The sequence below is a fragment of the Pleurodeles waltl genome, chromosome 10 (genome assembly GCF_031143425.1).
Source record: "Pleurodeles waltl isolate 20211129_DDA chromosome 10, aPleWal1.hap1.20221129, whole genome shotgun sequence".
Classification (NCBI taxonomy): Eukaryota; Metazoa; Chordata; class Amphibia; order Caudata; family Salamandridae; genus Pleurodeles; species Pleurodeles waltl.
Genome location: NC_090449.1, coordinates 794,638,283 through 794,659,585, shown reverse-complemented (window position 1 = coordinate 794,659,585; position 21,303 = coordinate 794,638,283). Strand labels below are relative to the sequence as shown.

Sequence of the window (21,303 nt, the reverse complement as noted above, 5' to 3'; positions counted from 1 at the left end):
GGTGAAGGCAGGGGCCCTTTCCCCAGTGACACGAGCCATGGTCGGTTCCAGACACAGGTCACAGCAGCACATGCAGTGTAGGTCCTCTCCTGTTGAAGGTCAGGTAGCAAGTGAGTGAACAGATAGAAAATGGCAGTCAAGGCTGCGGCGGCGCGTACCGTCACTGCCGGCGTACATCACCATTGGCCACTGTACCCCCATAGGACCCAATGAAAACGAATGAGGAGTTGAACAGCAGTTCTCCACCGCCTACCGCAACGGCGCACAACATCAGCAGAATTACCTCATTTCCACATGTCCCTCCATACAGGACAGGTGGGTGCCATTTCGGAGGTGGGGGGAGGGGGTGCAGGCCATGGCTCCTAACTGCGTCATAGTACACAAATGCACCATTTGGACATCTCCCACAATATATTGTTACAATCACAGCATGCAATGAGGTGTAGTGTTTGGAAATATGAGATAATGACCAGCTGCTCACCCTTTTGTCCCATAGATTGCAACCACTGCGGAAGAATAGTAGATGGAGACATCCCCCGGTATACAGACCCCTGGTGGACTTGGCAACAATGGAGGACAGGCACATTATCCTCACCTATAGACTTGACAGGGCCACAAACCCAGAGCTGTGTGCCCAATAGGAGCCTGACCTAATCTCTGCTATCAATCACCGCACTGGGATCCCCCCTCTTGTGCAAGTCCTATCAGTGTTCCATTTCCTGGCAACTGGCTCCTTCCAAGTGACAGTGGGCTTGGCAGAAGGAATGTCTCCGCCAATGTTCTCAATAGTGCTGACCAGAGTGTTGCCTGCCCTGATTATACACATTCGCAGCTACATCGTGTTCCCCCATGTGGAGGATTTGTATGGGTATGGAGTGGGCCCTAAGGGTTAGTGTGTGGCTAACAATTGTCCCTCGATATTTGCAGGTGACTCTGGTTACCCCAACCTCTCATGGCTACTGACCCCTGTGAGGAATCCCAGGACAAGGGCAGAGGCACATGGGCGAACAAGAAGAATTACAGAGCGGACATTCGGCCTACTGAAGGCCAGGTTTCGTTGCGTCCATCTAACAGGTGGATCCCTGTGCTACTCACCCAAGAAGGTCTGCCAGATTATTGTGGCATGCTGTATGTTGCACAACCTTGCCTTACGTCGCCAGGTACCTTTTCTGCAGGAGGATGAGGCTGGAGATGGGCGTGTGGCAGCAGTGGACCCTGTGGACAGAGGATGAGGAGGCAGAGGATGAGGTTAACAAACGTGCAATAATTCATCAATATTTCCAATGACACACAGGTAAGACAGTGTAACTTAACATTTAATTGACAGTTTTGTGTTTGACATTGTCACTGGCAGGCTGATTTTCCCACTTCCATGGCCACTCACTGTACCCTTTGGCATCTCCATTTGCAGATACGTGTGCCCCACTATCGCTCCTGGTGTGTTGACTGCAGCCAACTACAGGTCATTCCTATGTATACATTACTGTACAGTTGCAATGAAATGTTTAAACCTTGTTGAACGAATACATTTTTAAATCATTTGACATACTCCATACTTGTATTTTTTCAAAGGGTGTTTAAGTGCTAAGAAGACGAGGGGGATGTGCAATGGGCTGGGGTGATGGTGGAGGAAAGTCCAGGACAGAGCCCAGTCTATTTGTATCACAGGTGCATTGTCCAAGGGCACATAGGAAGGGGAGCAATGGCAGTTCAAGGTGGACAGGGTGATGGAGTGGGACACAAGGGTGACAATCAGTAGAGTCTTATTTCCTGGCGGGGGTCTTGGCAATAGTCTCTGGCTTCTGCCTGGTCAAAGGGAACGTTTGTGGGGTGGTTCTCCTTCTGCAGGGGAAGGGATGCTGGTGGCCTGTTAGTCCTGTGGCGGGCCTCCTGTTCACTAGCAGAAGCGAAGGTGGAGGGCTGTTCATCGGTTTGGCTAGTGATTGGGGCCCAGTGGTATGCCACTGCCTCCCTCAGTGTTGGCCATGTCTGCCAGGACCCCTGCAATGACCAGGGTGGTGTTGATGTCCTTCAAGTCCTCCCTGTTCCCCAGGTACTGTCCCTCCTACAGCCACATGTTGTCCTGCAGCTTGTCCATGATCTGGCCCAGCGTATCCTGGGAATGTTGGTATGCTCCCAGGTGAGTGCCTCCTAGAGAGTCGGTTCCCTGGGCCTGTCCTCCCCCTGTGTGTGTCATCATGTGCATGGGTGTGCTGCCTTTGCAGATTAGCCTTTGTGTGATTTGCTATTTGGTGTGCTAGGAGATTCTTTCCAGCGTGCATGCAGTGGTGATAGGTGTCCATGCAGGTCTGTGAGGGGTGTCCATGCATTTGTGTTGCATGCAGAGCTTGGTATTGGGATGAGAGCGTTGTGATAAAGTAGTCAAGAGTTGATTTACCAGAGTCCAGTCCTTCTACTTCTGCCAGGCCCTCAGGATGCATGATTGCCAAGACTTGCTCATCCCATGTTGTTAGTTGTGGGGGAGGAGGTGGGGGTCCACCGTCAGTCCTCTGTACAGCTATTTGGTGTCTTGCTGCTGTGGAATGCACCTTCCCCCGTAGGACATTCTACCTCTTCCTGATGTCATCCCTTGTTCTGGGGTGCTGTCCCACGGCTTTGACCCTCTCCACGATTCTCCGCCATAGCTCCATCTTCCTAGCAATGGATGTCTGCTGCACCTGTGATCCGAATAGCTGTGGCTCTGCCCGGATGATTTCCTCCACTATGACCCTTAGCTCCTCCTCTGAGAACCTGCGGTGTCGTTGTGGTGCCATGGGTGTAGTGTGAGTGATGTGTTGGAGTGTGGGGTGATGTGTTGGGGTGTGTGATGTAAGGTTCGTGAATGGTGTATAGGTGATGGTGGAGTGTGGCTGTGGCCTTGTCTGTGGTCTTGCTATCTCTCTAGTGGCAATTGTTTGTAGTCGTAAAGGGTTGTGGGTAATGTGGGTGTGTGTTTTATAGTGGTGTGGGTGTGGTGTGTGTATGTGTGTCAGGTGTGTGTAGTTTGAATTGTCCAATGTGGTGTTGTTTTGTTTGAGTGTGTGTATTTTGAGCATGGCGGTATGTACAGTCAATGGTTTAGTGCCATTGAATGTCTGCCGCAGGGATTCCTGGGCCATAATGTTGTGGGCTTTGTTCTGTTTGCGTAACGGTGTGGGTTTTGATACTGCCAGTTTATCACCCACCTTTGGGCTGGCGGACTTGTGTGTGTGGCTGTATAGTGACGGACTGGTATGTGTGTGTCATAATATGCTTGGAGGTTATCCGCCGCGGTGTTGGCGGCAGTCATCATGGCGGTAAGCGGCATTTACCGCCAATGTCATAATGAGGGCCATAGTGTGCACAGAGTCCAGGGGTTTCCCAGAGGCTTAACAGAGGCCAAAGTAGATAACACTAATGCTCTCTTTTGTGATAGTGTGGTCGAGTAGTTAGGCTTATCAGAGGGTAGTGCAAAGCATTTGTTGTACACACAGACAATAGAAGAAACACACACTCAATGACCAATGGGTTTTAAATAGCAAAAATATACTTTAATTTATTTTTAGAACCACAAGATTCAAGTTGCAGGTAAGTACTTCAATAGATTCATATTTCACACATGTATCAACAGAACTTTGTATGAAATCGATAAGTTATACAGTTTTTGAATTATTGGCAATAATCGGTTTTAAAAATGGACACAGTGCAATTTTCTGAAACAGTTCCTGGGGGGGGGGAAGAAGTGTTAGATTGTTTTGCAGGGAATTAGGAAGTCCACCGGTTGGAGTTCAAGTTAACCCCAAACACCCACCACCAGCAACACGGGGCCGGCTGGGTGCAGAAGTCAAAGTTTAGCGATTTTAATGTGGGCTCTTATGGAGACATGGGGTACTCTGAATCAGGTTGGCCAGCAGGTAAGTACCTGCGACTCAGAGGGCAGACGAGGGGGGATTAGAAGAACACTGGAGGGGCCACAAGTAGGTACCAAGCACGCACCCTCAGCGGCACAGGGGCGGCCGGGTGCAAACAGGATGTCGGGTTTCCAATGCTGGACTATGTTGAGACCCCAGAGGTCACTCAGAGGCTGCAGGCGAGATCTTGGGGGGGAGGGGGGGGGGGGAGAGGGGGAAGGGGGGGGGAGAGGGGGGAGGGGGGGTACTGCTGGACGTAACTGCACTGGCTGTCGGTTTCTCCAAGGCCTGGGGGCTGTGGGTGCAGTGTGTCTTTAGGCGTCGGGTATATTCATCCGGAGCATCGCTGTCAGGGGGGGTCCCCACGATTCCCTCTGCAGGCGTCGTAGTATAAGGGTGAAGAGGTCAACCCAAGGTGGGCACTTGCTCGCAATCGCCTAGGGACCCTCTCTTGATTGGTGGACCACCTGGACACTGGCCGTGAGAGTTGGGTGCACAGGGGTCAGGACTCATGCATCCAGAGTGAGGTGGGAGTCCTTGGTTGTAGGTTTTCTTAGACAGAGCCACCGTCCTTGGGAGTTCTTGGTCCTTTTGGGTCAGGGCAGTCATCTGGAGTTGGGCAGAGGTCACTAGTCCCGCTGGACACGTCACTGTTGTTTTGCAGGTTCTTTGAAGCAGGAGACAGGCAGGTAGGGCTGCTGCCAAAGCAGTTGTCTTCCTTCTTCTCTGCTGGGGGTTTCAGCTTAGCAGCCCTTCTTGTAGGTCGCCAGGAATCTGGTGAGCTGGGTTCAGGAAGAACCTTAAATCCTAGATTTAGGGGCGTTTTAGAGATCAGAGGGCAGTAGCTAATGGCTACTTCCCCGGAGGGTGGCTATACCCTACTTGTGCCCACTCCCTTAGGGAAGGAGGGCACAAACCTAATCCTATTGGTCCCTGTCCTCCAAACCAAGATGGAGGATTCTGCAGGGAGGGGGTCACCTCAGTACTGGACACCTTAGGGGTGGTCCTGGCTGGGGTGGTCACTCCTCCCTGTTTCCCCTAATTTTCCCACCGGACTTGCCGTTAAAAGTGGGGCTTTGTCCAGGGGGCGGGCATCTCCAGTAGCTGCCCTGGGGCAGTGTAATCTGAGGCTCAAGCCTTTGAGGCTCACCGCCAGGTATTATAGTTCCTGTAGGGGGAGGCGTGAAGCACCTCCACCCAGGACAGGCTTTGTTTCTGACCGCAGAGTGCACAAAGGCACTCACCTCATGTGGTCAGAAACTTGTCTGAAAGTGGCAGGCTGGTACAGACCGGTCAGTCCTACACTAGCAGTTTGGCTAACATACGGGACATCTCTAAGATGCTCTGTGTGCATTTTTCAATAAATCCAACACTGGCATCATTGTGGGTTTATTGTGCTGAGAAGTTTGATACCAAACTTCCCAGTATTCAGTGAAGCCATTATGGAGCTATGAAGTTTGTAATGACAAACTCTCAGACCATATACTCAAAATGGCTACACTGCCCTTACAATGTCTAAGAATTGATTTAGACACTGTAGGGGCATATTGCTCATGCAGCTATCAGCTATGCCCTCACCTGTGGTACAGTGCACCCTTCCTTTGGGCTGTAAGGCCTGCTAGAGGGGTGACTTATCTATGCCACAGGCAGTGGTTTGTGGGCATGGCACCCTGAGAGGGGTGCCATGTTGAATTTGTCTTTTTCTCTTCCTCAGCACACTCAAGCTGCAAGGCAGCATGTATGTGCTTGGTGAGGATCCCCTACGGTGGTATAATACATGTTACAGCCCTTTGAGACCTTCCCTGGCTACAGGGCCCTTGGTACCATGGGCACCTTTTACAAGGGACCTAACTGTGTGCCAGGGTTGTGCCAATTGTGGAAACAAAGGTACAGTTTTAGGGAAAGAACACTGGGACTAGGGCCTGGTTAGAAGGGTCCCAGCCCACTTTCAATCAAAGTTGGCATCAACACTAGGCAAAAAGAAGGGGGTAACCATGCCAACAGTGGCACTTTCCTACAGATGGTCTCAAACACAATAGGATTTGGAGACCTTGTGGGGGGAGGTGGGGGCTTCATCTAAGTGACTCCAAACCTAATTTGCATCACTGAACTGAACAGACAACACTAGACTACATTAGAATTTACCTGAGAAAATAATATGTATGTCAAGTTATTTCTGCAATTTATTTATGCATTAAAACCAATACAAAAGGTCTATTAAAAAAATCAGATCCATTATAGACTTATGAACTACAAACAGATGAATGAAGATTTTTTTTTTAGTATGCTGGCTCCATGTAAAAGGTATCCATACTCGCATCAAGAGGATTGGTTGGGCTCAACAGATCTTTTGGATGCATACCTTTGCTGTAAAGATGGTTAACCTGCCAATAATTCAGGTACTACTGCTTTATTTGGAGAGGGATAAGTCAAGAAAACGCGGTCTACCATTAAATATATTATATGGGCTCCTCAATCTCTGTGTTTGGCTTGGAAGAAAATGCCAAGGATTTTGAAAAAGGCTTTTTTTCTTCTTTTTTGTTTTTGGGTCAGTACCCAGCCAAAGGAGTCATTAACTCATTTGCAGAAATAAAAAATATGAGGGAGTATCAGGTAAATTCATATGATGACCTAGATTTGCATGAGATCAATAGTTTTATTCTCAAATAAGGTGCTGCTGTGGGTCGGTCCCTTTTATTCATTAAAATATCTCATTATTAAATGATACCAATGAGAACCACTGTTGCGTCAAGATCTACTGATTAAGGAATTTGTTGATGGGGATTTAAAGAAACAGTAGAAATTCTTGAGGGACCTTTTGTGGAGTACTGTGAGGGAGGGGGTTGGGTAATAGTAGTGGAATAGCCGTTTTAAGGCATCTTAGTCTTAATAGCCTGCAAAACAGGTAAAGATAGTAGGCAATTTCCAAGAGTCATTGAACTCAGGCCTATGTTAAGGGATCCTATTAATAGAAAATGAAATATTGTGGAGCTCTCAATGTACTGCTTGCTGTGATGAGGAAAATTCGAGGGAAGCCTTATAATTGGAGGCTTTGATCTGTCAGCCCCTTGGGTACGCAGGAAAGTTTTGTAACTCAATGGATGAAACTTTGTCGAAATACCTTCTCCAATTTTCTAATTTTATGGTTTTGGGTGATCTCAATATACATCGAGATATGGCAGCAGACCCACAAAGCTGATGGAGAAGTGGACTTTCTGTAATCTAGTACAATTTATTTGGTGCCCTATGCACTCAGATGGCCATATTCTAGAGCCAATCTTCTCGAACTGTGAGATCGGACTGAAAGACATTAAAGCTTCTGACTGGAATGATTATTTTATTATATACTTTACCTGGCGAGCCGAGCATCAACTGTCTGGGAGATGGTCAAAGATGCCCTTCTTATATAAAAATTGTTCTATAGCTCTAACATTGAATCTTTCTAAGGAAGTTCTAAACCCTGCCTGAGTGGAAAGATAGAGGCAGACGCCATAGCAGATAAGTCTTGGTTATTGAATATGGCCAACACATTAGAAGATACTGGAGAAACTCACCTTTAGGCAGCTTTCCAAATATTTGGAACAAGATCAGCTGTTGCATCAATCTCATCTCTTTTCTAGGTGACAGAGTTCAATCAGTTTTGACGGCATCATTTGCACCGGACTCTAAACAGATCAAGTTTGGAGTCCCACAAGGCTCTGCATTGAGTCTGCCCCTTTTTAATATGTACAGGACCCCTCTGGTCTCTTTAGTGGAGTCCTTTGGGGACAAAATAGTGTCATATGATGATGATGCTCAGCTTTTCCACGCTATGGATAACAACTCACCGGATGTCTTTAGGATGTTTAATACCTGTCTGACGGACATTTTTCAGTGGATGCAGGCAATACATTTACATTGCAATGCCAGCAAAAATGAGATTCGGCTATTCAGTTCACCTCCACTCACTTGGAAGTGTTGGCTATGCTGTGTTTCCCCACTTCCCTTTCCAGCGATGGTAGTCAAGATTAGTGGTCAAGATCGGCTGCCAGCTATCCTTAGGTCGGCACGAGGTGAATGTGGTATGATCTTGTTTTCAGATCCATAAGGCGGTAAAAAATGTTTGTATCTGCTGCCTTTTCAAGCCCGAAAACCGGTGATACACGCCCTCATTACCTCACGTTTGAATTACATTAATGCACTTTATCTGGGCCTCCCAGCCTATCTGTTCAAGAAGTTACAGATGGTTCAAAAGCCTGCTGTGTGGACGCTATTAAAAATCCCTATGTACACTGCTATTCATCCATATTTAAAGGATTTACATTGGCTCCCTATCAAAGAGAAAGTTCAGTTCAAAACCCAACCTTAGCCCATAAAGGTTTTTATCAGAAGGGCCCTAGTTACCGCTCCGCAAGGATCATCCACTACCACCCCGCTAGAACCCCCCGCTCTTCCGGTGCAAGGTTGGCCCTGTTTTTGAGAGGAAACAATTGTTTGCAATTCAATAGGTCTCGCATTTGCTCGAGTTAGAGCTACTGGCACTGTAAATTCATTACTGGACTTTTCATGCCACAAATTGGTCAACCTTGTCTCATAATTTCGTCTTTTCCTGTGACATAATTCCAGTGGCCCAGAATATAACTAAAGCACTTCAATTACCTTCTTCCTCTATCTGCATAAAAATGAAAATGATGCCATTCAGCATCCTAATTTAAATCTGTCGTGCTAATTTCAAAAGAATACCACTTTCACCACCCCACCATCAGAATTGCTGACAATTCCCCAAACAAAAACACAAGACAGCCACAGAGGAGAAAAAAATAAACTAGAAGGGTCACCCAAACATATCAAGAGTGTTCAAACAGTCATAGTGTAATAAGGTGGTTAAGTTGGTCTGAATTATGGTCATAACTGTAATAATAAGGAGAGACTATTAAAACATATACAATTAAGATGTAAACCTTTATCAGAAAGAAACGTTTGACACTAGACTGTAATGCTCAAAACAGTCCCTAGAGGGCACCATAGCAAAAATATCATTTGTATGAAAAATGGTCATGTAATCATGTTGTTAGTGCTAGAAGGTAAAACCCCATGAAAAAAACAGGAGAAAATAATGCCTATGTAAGCAGATACTTAGCCACTAGAATATGTTTTAGGGCTAGCATGCCTACTGAAATATTACAAATAAGGTCTTTGAAACAAAACTTCCACTATCTATTAAACAAATGTTATAGCCATGAGAAAGCTATAAAGACATTGAAAGTGGGAGGGGTTGCTATTTTGGAGTCCTCACTAATATAGTGTGGGGAATCAGAGATGATGTACACAGAAAGAGCACATTGTGGTCAATGTTTTGAAGGTGGCCCCATCGTCCTAGGACCACCACAGGCTGAGTTATGAGCAAAAATGTTTAGTAAAAGTAACGCACTACAAAGCATTATGGGGCAAGGAATATTTCAATATGTTCATATGACTGTGATACTTAGAACAGCCCCTAGAGGACACAGCAATGAAAATAGCATTTGGAAGAAACATGGTCATGTAACTATATAGTTAGCCTCTAGAGGGCATAACCACACAACAAAAATGGTAATAAATAATACAAAAGAGGCAATAAATTATGAAGAATAACCATGTATGAAGCCCCTATAGGACAAAGTGCATTATGTATTTTCAGGGGTAACAGTCCTATAGCAATGATATTACAAACAAGCCCCTTAATATACAAACTATTCTCAGCTGTAAAACAAAAGTCCCAACCATAAGAATGCTTGGAGACTGCATGGTGGGAGGGGTTATTATTTTGGGCTCCCCACTAACCTAGTGTGGGGACCCATAAATAACATAGCTAGAAACAGTGTGCTGTGCTGAATGTTTTGGTGGTGGCCCCATTGTCCTTAGACCACTACAGGCTGAGTTATGGGCAAAAATGTTGTGAAAAAGAATGCTTGCAAAGCAATTTGTGTAGAGTTTTCCCAAGTGCAGTAAATATTGTAGTATCAGCTCTTCTGCTGTGCTGCAAGAGCTGCTTTTGCTTTGAGGATTTCTGTTTTACCCTAAAGAGTTAACCAATTTCAAGTGTTTTACAGAGAGAGTCACAAGAAATGATTGATTAGGTAATTGTGAACTATATGACCAGCGCTTCAATACCGCAGATTGAGTTCAAACTGTTGTGCCCCTTCACGATGTGAGTGCCATGGCCCAGTGTAGTACGAAGGGGAGAGACAAAGAAAATAGTTTGCCCATGTTGAAGTATATTGGCAATCATGCAATTATCCATGAAACCGGGGCAGACTGCAAGGTGTGACAAAACCAGCCTCAAGGTGGGGCAAATGTAAACCATTTACCAATTACATCATTGGATTTTTTGAAAGGCAAACCCAGGAACGATTGAAAGTGATGGCGTGACATGGCGTGGTTAAAAGCCCACAATACTTACAACGGGTAACCGCCAGCCGTCTGCCTGGAGGTGGTGTTGTGAGCGCTCGCCTGCGGGGGGCCCCGGACCCCGGGTGGCACGCCGGAGCGCCCAACCCGCAGCAAGACGGCAAGTTTTGACCTCCCAGGTCCTCATCCACACGGGCACGGTACGCGCTGGGGCCTGGGCTGTATAAAGCGGCCTGCTGGTGGCGGTAGCCCCTCCCCCTATGCCTGAAAATTGTACGGGCCTGCTCGAGGACCCTGGAGAGGAAGTTCTGAAGGGAGCTGCAGCAGCGACCGTGGATGGGGCCACATATAAAGTAAAATAAAGGGCACTAAAGAAAAATCTAAGAGAAAGAAAAGAAAGGGGAAAAAAAAAAAAAAAAAGAAAAGAGAAAAAAAAACAAAGAGGAAAGACAATAACATCAACAAAGCACCAGAGTGTAAGTACAAGGCCAACTCAGACGCAAGTTATATCATATCAATACACAACAAGTGGAATCCACTGTTACCGAGGTGTTGGGCCCACAGCAACAATCAGGCAGTTAGAACCGTCACTCAGAAGCCAAATTCCCGTCTGCCTCCATGCGAGACCCACCTCTCTAACACCACCCGCCCCCCCCCCCCTTGAACCAGCCATTCGCCACACGTAGACTGCCTGTCTTGATCCGCCTGGGCCTTCTGTTGACCTCGTTCTGCCCAATTCCCCCCACTGCGCGGAAGGCGCCATGGTCAAGCCGAAACATCCCAAACCGGGTGCCCCCCCGGATGGGGATTCCCCCTCCCTGCTGCTGGACATTCTGACACGCAATCAACAACGCTGCTCCAACTGAGTGAAACTCTACGAACACACTCCCTACAGTTTGACAAAATCATGCAAGCAATAATGGAGACCAAGACCTCGCTGGAAGGGAAAATTGACGCTGCGGCACTGGAAGTCTCGCTGCTTCGCGTTGACCACCGCAAACTAACAGAGTACACAACACAGAATTGTCGCTAAAAACTGTTCAACCAGAGGTGGCAGACATGAAGAATCCAGCAAATGGAAACGGAACTAACGCAGTTACAGCGAAGGACCGAAGAAGCGGAAGGTCGCTCAAGACGCAACAACATCAGATTCATTGGCATCCCGGAACGCTTAGAACTACCTAATGCCGAGGAATTTACAGAGAATTGGTTGAAAGACATAATGAACATACATGGCCCCACTAAAGCTCCTTTGACAGAGAGAGCCCATAGAATCCCGGGCAGGCCCCCACGGCCCGGAGCACCACCTCGCCCTCTGATAGCCCGGTTTCTTAATTACAGAGAGAGAGATTCAGTCCTCCAACATGTCAGAACCTCTAACCCACTCAGTTTGGAAAACAGCAATGTAACTGCATACCCGGATTACACGATGGAAGTACAACGTAAAAGAGCTGCATATATCAAGATAAAACAACTTCTGCAGGAACATAATATCACCTACTCTCTTATGTTCCCAGCTCGCCTGCGTGTAACCATCAACGAGAAAACACTCATGTTTCCCACTCCAGAGGACGCATGGACATGGACATGGATCCACGCCAAGGGTCTGGTCGGCTTGCCCAAAGATAAGGAAGCGACTGAAGATTGGATCACCCCCCGCACCAGAAGGAAAAAAAAAAAAAAAAAACAACATTGCGCCTAACAAAGTCACAAATAGAAGCTGTTCAAGCACAAAGTTTGAAGAAAACTAGGACATTCACCCGATCACAAACCGACACCAGGAGCGAGACAGACATCACCGATAGTGGCTCTCCTGGAGGGGAATCCAGTTCATCCCTCTCCCTGCTTCTAGTTGGCCCCGATCTTACCCCGCGATCGGCGGATGAGCTCTAGGGCCCCGGGGTGTGCCTGGGCCACACCTACTCCGGATGCTACGTGAGAGGAGACAGGGCCCCTCTACCCCCGCAGCTGCGCAGGGAGGAACGCGACAGCCCCGGGACGGGGTCCGACTGACTGCTGCCCCATCAGGACCTCATCGCACACAGGGAAAGAAATATCCTGGAGGTGGGCCACTTGACGTCTGACCTCAAACAACCCACGTTCCCCACCACACTAACTATACCCGTATGGAACTTAACTTCTTGGATTGCTGTTTAGGCACCGGTTGTGCCACATTGTTTAAAATCGGGCTTTACCCAAAATATCCTTTTTTTTGTTATTTTTTCTTTTTCCTCTTTCTCTATCCCATCTTTGCACTATCCTCCCCTTTTGGAGCCGCGATGGCTGGCGGGCGGGTGCGGGGGGTATGGACAGGGGGTGCGTGCATCAGGCTGACGGCGCTTAGCGGACGATATTTGAGCTGGGATCCTGGGATCGCGGCACTTGGTGCGTTGGTACTCAATCCAGCGTAATGAGTAAGGAACCAATATACAATATAATGACTTGGAACGTGAAGGGTATGGCGGGAATTAAAAAGCGCAATAGGATACACGCACATTTAAAAAGACACCATATCCACATAGCCATTCTTCAAGAAACACATATCACCTCTAAAGATATCCCACAACTAGAAAGGAGCTGGGCAGGACAGGTTTATGGTTCTGGGATCTCATCTTTCACCAGAGGCGTCTTGATCTGGATAGCCCCAGGGGTCCCCTATGTGGTACATCGCAGCGTAACCGATAGAGATGGCAGGTACATACAATTAGCAGGCCACTTGGACGGGGAGAAGTTAGTGATAAATGGGCTATATGTTCCGAATGTCCGACAGGGCGACTTTTTACTAAGAACGATCTCTCACTTATCAAATGACCTACCCACAACATGCATCTGGGGTTGGGACATGAACTGTGTCCCACAAGTTGGCACGGACAGATCACACACCCCCATAGCAGCCACCCCAATAACTAAAAACTCACAGACACTGCGGCTGTGGATGTCGGATCGCCGCCCGATAGACCCTTGGAGACATATACACCCACAAGACCGGGAATACTCCTATTATTCCCCGGTACACCTCCTCCACACCCGCATAGATCTCATTCTCACCACACAGGACATCACACATAGAATTACGGGTGCCGAATACACTGCCAGAGTAATCTCAGATCATTCCCCACTTATTGCCCACATTAGATGGGGGAGGCCACGCGCTTGTATCCCAACCTGGCGCCTACAAACTCAGTTACTACAGGACCCGCCATTTAAAAAAGAGCTAGCCACACACATTTCCTCTTAATTCTCCCAAAACAATGGGACAACGAGCTCCAGAACAAACGAATGGGATGCACACAAGGCAGTCATAAGAGGAGCATGCATTTCAACGACAGTCGGGGTACGCCAAACACTAGTACGTGAGCTCCGCAACTTAGAAAGGGAAGTTCACTCCTCCGAAGGTAAATTTGCAAGTGGCACAATTACCCAGGCTGAGCTCACCAGAACGTGCATGCAATGGAACGAAGTAGATAAACGGCTAGGGCTCTTTGATTATAGTCACTACATGGCTCGGGCGCATGCGGAGGGGGATAGATCAGGCAAACTATTGTCATGGCTCACGCGCAACGAGCGCCGGAATTCTCCCATAGGAGCTATCCGCCTTGACACAGGATTAATAGTTAACACCCAAGCAGACATCAATAGTGCCTTTAGAGAGTATTACAGCACATTATACAAAGCTCACTCCCCACCCTCCACAAGCACTTGTAAATTAGTTTTTCAACAATATCAATTTAAACTGCCTAACTCCCACGCAGGTAGCGGACCTAGACAGGCCGATAAATATTACCGAAATACAACGGGCTCTACAGCAACTATCACAAGGCAAGGCACCCGGCAGCGACGGCCTACCTATTGAATATTATAGCATGTTCTCGACTCAAATATTAACCCCATATCTTGCCGGACTGAAGGTGAACTGGTCAAAATTGTGCATATTTCCCATACGCCCAGTCCCTGAAGCACATAGGTTGCTCTCAAACCCGTATAATCTGAAGTGGTGTTATACCTCTTTTAAATACCTGGACATAAACATATACCACGCCACACGCGACCTCAGAGACGGCAACCTTGGGCAAGCGATCAGATCCATTAGAGGCCCTTTGCCCTTCTGGTGCTCGCTTCCACTATCGCCTCTGGGTAGAGTGGCCATAGCAAAGATGATAATTCTATCCCGCCTGCTGTATTTCTTTATGGCCCTCCCACTGGCTTTACCAGCCTCTTTCTTTAAACCCCTGAATAGCTTATTAACTGCTCTAATATGGGGCAACGGCGGCGGCACGTGGCATTAAATAAAGTATGCCAACCACTAATTATGGGGGGGTTAGGAGCACCCAGATTTGAATTATATTATGCAGCTGCCCACCTGCAACGGATATCTACCTGGCTTGGATGCCCTGATTGTGATTCCGCACTATCGATTCTCTCATCTTTGGAAACTTGGATGATTGGCATTACCTCATGAACCGCGAGTGCCCCAAACATCCACAAAATATTTTATTGAAAACTGCGCACTGGATATGGGGCCGCTATGCCCTAGCCGGCGACAAAAAGCCACAGTACTCCCCCAGGATGCCACTACTGGCCAACCCGAAACTCGCTAATATAGCCACCAAGGTGGGCCTGGGAGGATGGTACGACAAGGGTATACGCACAGTCGGCTACTTATATAATGAAGGACACCTCCTAACTTTCTGACAAACATAATCTGAGGCAAGGTAGTTTTTTAGCATTCGGAGCAGTGCGGCAGATATTGCGCTCCTGCTGGAATGGTGGAAACTCAGAACCAAACGTCTCCCCTACGCTTCATGACTTGCTAGGAAGTATAGCCGCCCCACTAAACGTATCAAGAATATACACGATCCTAACCACACACCTAGAACATAGACAAGAACAAGCAAAAAACAGATGGGATAGCGTGCTATCAGAACCCCTAACACAGCCCGCATGGAGTCAGGCTATGAAAATGATAAGAGGTGTCACGCAACCCGCGTTTCCGTTATACCCAGTTCAATTACCTGCACCAAACATACCTATCACCCCACCGCATCCCGCACATGTTCCCCCAATCGATGCAGACGTGCCCTAGATGCGCCACCTCCGAGGCCACTTTCTTTCACATGACCTGGGACTGCCCCCCCCAATCCATACTGTGTGGAACGACATAATAACAATACTGGCAGAATGGACGGCCATCACACTTGCCCCTACACCTGAATTGTGCTTACTGGGAATAGGCCTATGGCCTAACAAACGGAAGCAAACATCCAGATGCATAGCTCTAGCGCTGGTGATGTACAGACGCCTCATAGCCATGCACTGGAAAGCCCCGGTCGCCCCAGGGATTGCTCAATGGCGCGCTGAGCTGCTGCGCTGGGCCAGGGCTGAGTCGCAGACGCTGCAGCTTCTATTGCTCAAAGGGATTCCAGTCAAGGGCTTAAATACTTGGAACTCCTTTGTAATAGCCTTAGAAAGTAAAGACGCCGAGAGACCGCCATGAATATTTATTTAAACGACAACTCCTGTGCGAAAGCGACAACAAATACAGCAAACTATCCAAACACCACTATAAACACTACAAAGACCCACTCCAACGTACACAAGATCACACTGTCACATGCGGAGGCCTAACCACGCTACTGGCAAATAAGTATACAACGGGGACACGCAATGCTACCACTAGTAACGCACCGGCTGAGGGATAGCGTACGTGCGGAGTTTGCTTGCCCGCCAGAGTGTCCCGTGACCTGTCCCGTTCCTGCCTGACTGAGGATTCCCTCTCCCTTCCCCCTGCCCGCCTGTGGAAGGGCTCCCCCACAGGGTTCTCTACTGGCCCCGGGGCAACATGCCAGGCGGTGCGCTTAACACCCGAGGGAGCGAGCGTGGCGTGGGGGGGGGAATCTATGGCCTACCGCCCCTGTACTTCTCTTCCCCCCCCCCCCCCGTCTGTCCTCGGCCCTCCCCGCGCGCACACTGGGTCCCCCGACCCCTTCACTGGGCTCAGCTTTCACACCCCCCCCCCCCCTGTCTGTAGTATTTTATTTCACAAGGTAGATTGGACTAACGTTTAGCTCGGGCCCTGTCCCTTCAACCTGGTGCGCGCCCGGGCTGGGGCTCCCGCGCCTGCGGCCGGGGAGTGAGGCATCTGCCCGGGAAGGGCAGATGCGGCGGTCAAGGGTTGGGTAGAGTGTATCACCCTTCGCACCGTAGTATAATCACCTGTATCTTATTTTTTAAAATGTTAATGTTTATTTGTTGTGTGACATAATAATAAAACTATATAAAAAAAAAAAGCAAAAATGTGTTGATTTCAAAAAGCATACATTGCCTTACTACACCCTGGAACTTAGGGGATCTGGAATTTGGGTGTGTCACTCACAGTGAGTTTAGCTAATGGAAGAACTGGGCTACCTCACTGCCTCTACTTATATGATGTAGTGGGAGGACTAAAAACATAAGTGACACAATAAGAGACCAACAGATGAAGATGGCTGTCTAAAAGCCAATGTAAGTATATTATACATATAATTTTAGTAAAATTAAAAGATCTTAGCAAATTTCAGACCTGAAAATGGAAGCAAATGTTACTTTTGCATAACCATGGTGTTCAGCTTTATCTGGGGGTCTGTTCTTTCTTTAGGTCTGGCGTGAACCAAGACCTTTTTATTTTACTAACAATATCTGCAGTTAATATACTTATTGGAGATTTTAGCCAGCCCTCTTCATCTAGTGGTCTTTGGTGTCCTTCACAATTTCATTCCGCACACTCCAGCACACAGGATGGGCCAACAGGTCAGGTCACTGGCTAACATCTGTGACCAATGGCATGCTGCTCTTTCACAAGGAGCACATCGCACATACAGTATCTCTTTACTGCCATGAACTAGTTTGGAAATGTGTGCTTTTTGATTTTAAGAGATTTTTACCTCTAGAATTGTCTTTTGTTTTCATTTTTATTGGTGGGGGCATCTCCCCAAAACAGTTTTACAAAACCACAACAAAAAATAGGCATTACAAGGTAAAAAGTCTGGTCAAACCAGACCTATGGGCCTGCTTGTTATCAAGAGTGTTCCAGGATCTAGAAAATAGGAGGTGCGGTTTATAAACCATAATGAAGATCCATTAGAGAGAATTAGTTTTAGCAACAAAAAAGTACTTTAAATTATGTTACTCTTTAACATTTAGTCATCTAAGAAATTGTATTACAAAATAGTTCAAATATTGTCACAGGAAAAATGGGAGGCATTGCTCCATGAAAGAAATTCGAAGCATAATTACCGACTGCTCAGTGAGCTTCACAACTTGCTTTTGCAGCTTTTGACACTCTTTAAACTTTTCCTTGTAATGATCTGCAGCCATCTGAAGCCGAAGTTTCAAGTCCTCAACTTCCCTGCGTAGCTCCTGCTCCACTATAGGATTTACGGCTTCCTAAAAACAGAAAAGAGGCACTCTATGTATACCTAGATATATGCAACATGTTTTGTTTAGATTCTACAACCAAACAACAAGTAGGATTTGTGTCTCAGGAGTGTTATTTGTACACAAAAGGGGTCTTGTGAGAAACTAAAAATAGACAAAAGCAGCATAGCAATTGCTCAAAATAGCACATGTAGGAGAATGCTGTAAGTTAGAATGCTTCTGGAGCAACAAAATGATTAAAAGAATAGTACAGTGAACCAGAGTAAGCTATCAAGCAATCAAAAGGATTCTTTGATTATATCAATGATAGGGAGAAAACGACACTATGGCCCTCATTACAACCCTGGCGGTCAAAGACCGACAAGGCTGTTTTGACGATTGCACCGCCAACAGGCTGGCAGTGCAATCTTGCGAATTACAACCGCGGCAGAAGCGCCGTGCTCGCACCGCCGGGACCGGCGTTTTTCCGCCACGTTGGTCACAGCGGTTGTAATCCTCCAGGGCAGCGCTGCCCAGGGGATTACGAGTCCCCCTCCCGCCAGCCTTTTCATGGCGGTAGGAACCGCCATGAAAAGGCTGGTGGAAAGGGGAGTCGTGGGGCCCCCTGGCACAGCCCCATGAAGCTTTTTACTGTCTGCATAGCAGACGGTGAAAAGCGTGACAGATGCAACTGCACCCGTCGCACCGCCACAACACCGCCGGCTCCATTTGGAGCCGGCTCCCATGTTGCGGCCGACATCCCAGCTGGGCCGGCAGGCGGAAACTCGGTTTCCGCCCGCAAGCCCAGCGGTGATGTCGTAAGGGACACAGCGGGAGTGTGGCCGCATTGGCGGCCGCCCGCCAATGTTGTAATGAGGGCCTATGTGACTTAATATAATGGCATAGGTTAATTCCCGAAGATACTACAACAGGAAACCGTTGAGTTTTGCCCTACGTGGGCCTATTAGATTTTATGTTTAGCTGAAAATGTGTGAGACATGCTCAGATGCATTTATTAGCCTTAATACAGCATTAACAGAGAGCTACTGGGTAGTAAGCAGCCACCAGCAAATACTTAAATAACTATGTTGCTGGATACATGCGAAAACAAACAACGAAACCTTAAGATCGAAATTGTGATCTTCGGGAGGAGCACATCACCCTAAGACTCCATTTGGTGGCCAACAGATTTAGGGTTAACACCCACCTACACCCCCATCCAAGAACCTCGGGATCGTCATGGACAGCAAACTCGACATAACCGCCCAAGTCAGCGCCATACACTTCCATACCCTCAAGGTGTTGAGCAACATTTTCAAATGGCTTACAATCAGCACCCGGTAGGACGGATGTTCACTCTGCCCTGGCAGAACAGACAGGCGTCCCCCACTGGAACACTGTGGAGCACTGCGCCTTTTAGGTCTGCTTCCATGCCCCAAGACCTCCAAAACCATGTCATGTTTTGTAGCTCTGGCGCTGCTGTTTGCAAAGAGACAGATTACCAGGCTTTGGAAGTCTCCCAAAGCCCCTCCTACAGCTGGCTGGTGGGAGGAGGTCATACACTGGGGTACAGAGGAAGGCTGCACACTGCACAAAGAGGAATACCAGGGACTCTGCAAACAGCCCACAGCTTCCATGTGGCTTGGCTTATTCAAAACATTTAAGTCACATGGACAGCAGTTAATGGTCAATGGGTGGACTGGCTTGGTATATACTGTTGATGTCCCCTGGGCTGCTTATAGAGCTACATTTACAAGTCACGGCAATCGTGTCACCCAGATACTCAGGAGTACACTAGGTCTACCCCATGTACTGCACATTGTCTCTGTTCCCTCCCAGGACCCTCACATTGCTACCCCTTTCCAAGAAGTTCTACGGGTATAGGATTAGTTGGGGCTAGGGCGGGGTAGTTGTTGGGAACTACTAAGTTCGAACTGTTACTCTTCTGGCAATAATGTGATAGCCGCTATATGTATATGCTGATCTTCAATGGCTATAATAGTTTATGTGCTCCATCACTCAAATTCTTAAGACACAGTTGATGATGTACATTTCTCTGATGGCCTCATGGTGGGCTTTTCCTGTTTCTTATCACAATGTATACAACAAGTCAAAACTTAATAAAGTTTGTTTTAAAAAACAAAATCAGCACCCCGAAACTGTCATGCATGTCCCGGTGACAAGAAAGCAGGAATATGGGAAAACTCTCTACGTCGGGATCAACAAAAAACTCACCAGAAGGATGCAGACCATTCAGTACTCCGAGGCCAGAACCACTTTCAACCTTCACACTCGCATCACATCACACCACACCTGGAGGAGCTTCACCGACTCCTCACCGACTCCTCATACACAAACACAATTCATACACTTCACCCACAATGCCAAGGTACTACATAACACTGGTCCAGCATACCTCAACAATTTCCGCTGCTTTCACAAACCTTCCAGGCACCTCCACTCACCCAGATTCTACTTGTTCACATCCCACACAAAACTAGATCTGGCAGTAAAGCCTAATGCTCCTAAAGCATAGAATGACTTGGTACTACACATAAGAGCCTTCTCCTTACTTCTTGTGTTCTGCAAAGAACTGACATCCTAGCTTTTCAAGAAGTCCCACTTAACCCTTTAGGGCGATAGTGTGATTCACAACCTACAAGACATGACAAGCTTCTCTCAGAATAAATGTCTACCACTTGCAATTAGGCATAATAATTTGTCTGTTATGTCTTAAACGGGGTACTGTAAGAAGCTACCCCCAACAGTCGTATCGGACAATCATACCTGTAGCATGGGCCTATTAAATAATTCATTAAGCAGGAAGTCTACTTACCCCGCCTCATATCTGAAAGACTTTACATACTATTACGTCTGTGTGGAAGGGAAAAATAACTGCTTCACTACCTACAACGACATTTGTTTCTTAGAGGTGGGTTGTGAAAACTAAACACTGCTGTGAAGCAGCCTGCTCTCACAGAGGGTCTTAATTAGTTATTTTGTTTAAAAAAAAAAAAACACCAGTCATGTTTAAACATGTCTGCCTGAACATAGGGGCTTGAAGGGCTAAATGAAGCTAAACTCACTTGATAAGTCAGAGGATTCGGGGGTTTGGTGAAAATTTTCACCCTCACCTACTAAAGCAGCCACCATTACACTCCTTTACACAGATCCAGGTATTCACTCTAATCACAAATTACATCAAAATCAGTAAGAAATGTTTTGTTACCAATGTTTAGTTAAGGCAGAAGCTGATTGAACTCAAATATTGGGACAGTAATGTGCTGAGGTTCAAATCGAGTGGTTGTCACAAGATAACTTGTTCTCGCTCTAGAACACTGAAAATTTGCCTCTCACAAAATAACTATTTTGTCACGTACGTTACCTTTTCCTGTTTCAATATGGCCAGTTTACTCTTCTCAGCCTGGATCTCCCGTGACTTAAGCTCAGCCACAGCCTCAGATAGCTGCCTTTTCACTTTGTCATTTTCCAAACGAGCATCATGAAGATCAGACATTGTTTTATCTCGCATATTTACTACGTCACTGAGCTCCCTGGCCATTAAAACAGATTCCTGCCTGCTCCCTTGAATCTGCTCCTCAGCTCTTCGAAGTTGCTCTTTTAAAAAAGCAGCATCCTCCTGAAATATATC

General features: G+C 47.2%; 1 protein-coding gene across 6 annotated transcripts in view; it reads right to left on the bottom strand.

The window, feature by feature from the left end:
- The window catches only part of TAX1BP1 (Tax1 binding protein 1), a 638,481-nt gene that overhangs the window by 309,863 nt on the left and 307,315 nt on the right, over positions 1-21,303 (bottom strand). For all 6 annotated transcript variants that reach the window (XM_069211447.1, XM_069211444.1, XM_069211446.1 and 3 more), the window contains 2 exons: positions 21,037-21,291; positions 17,532-17,681 (listed from right to left, as the gene is read on the bottom strand). In XM_069211447.1, coding sequence (XP_069067548.1) covers positions 17,532-17,681; positions 21,037-21,291 — 405 coding nt within the window. The remainder of the gene's footprint in view (positions 1-17,531; positions 17,682-21,036; positions 21,292-21,303) is intronic.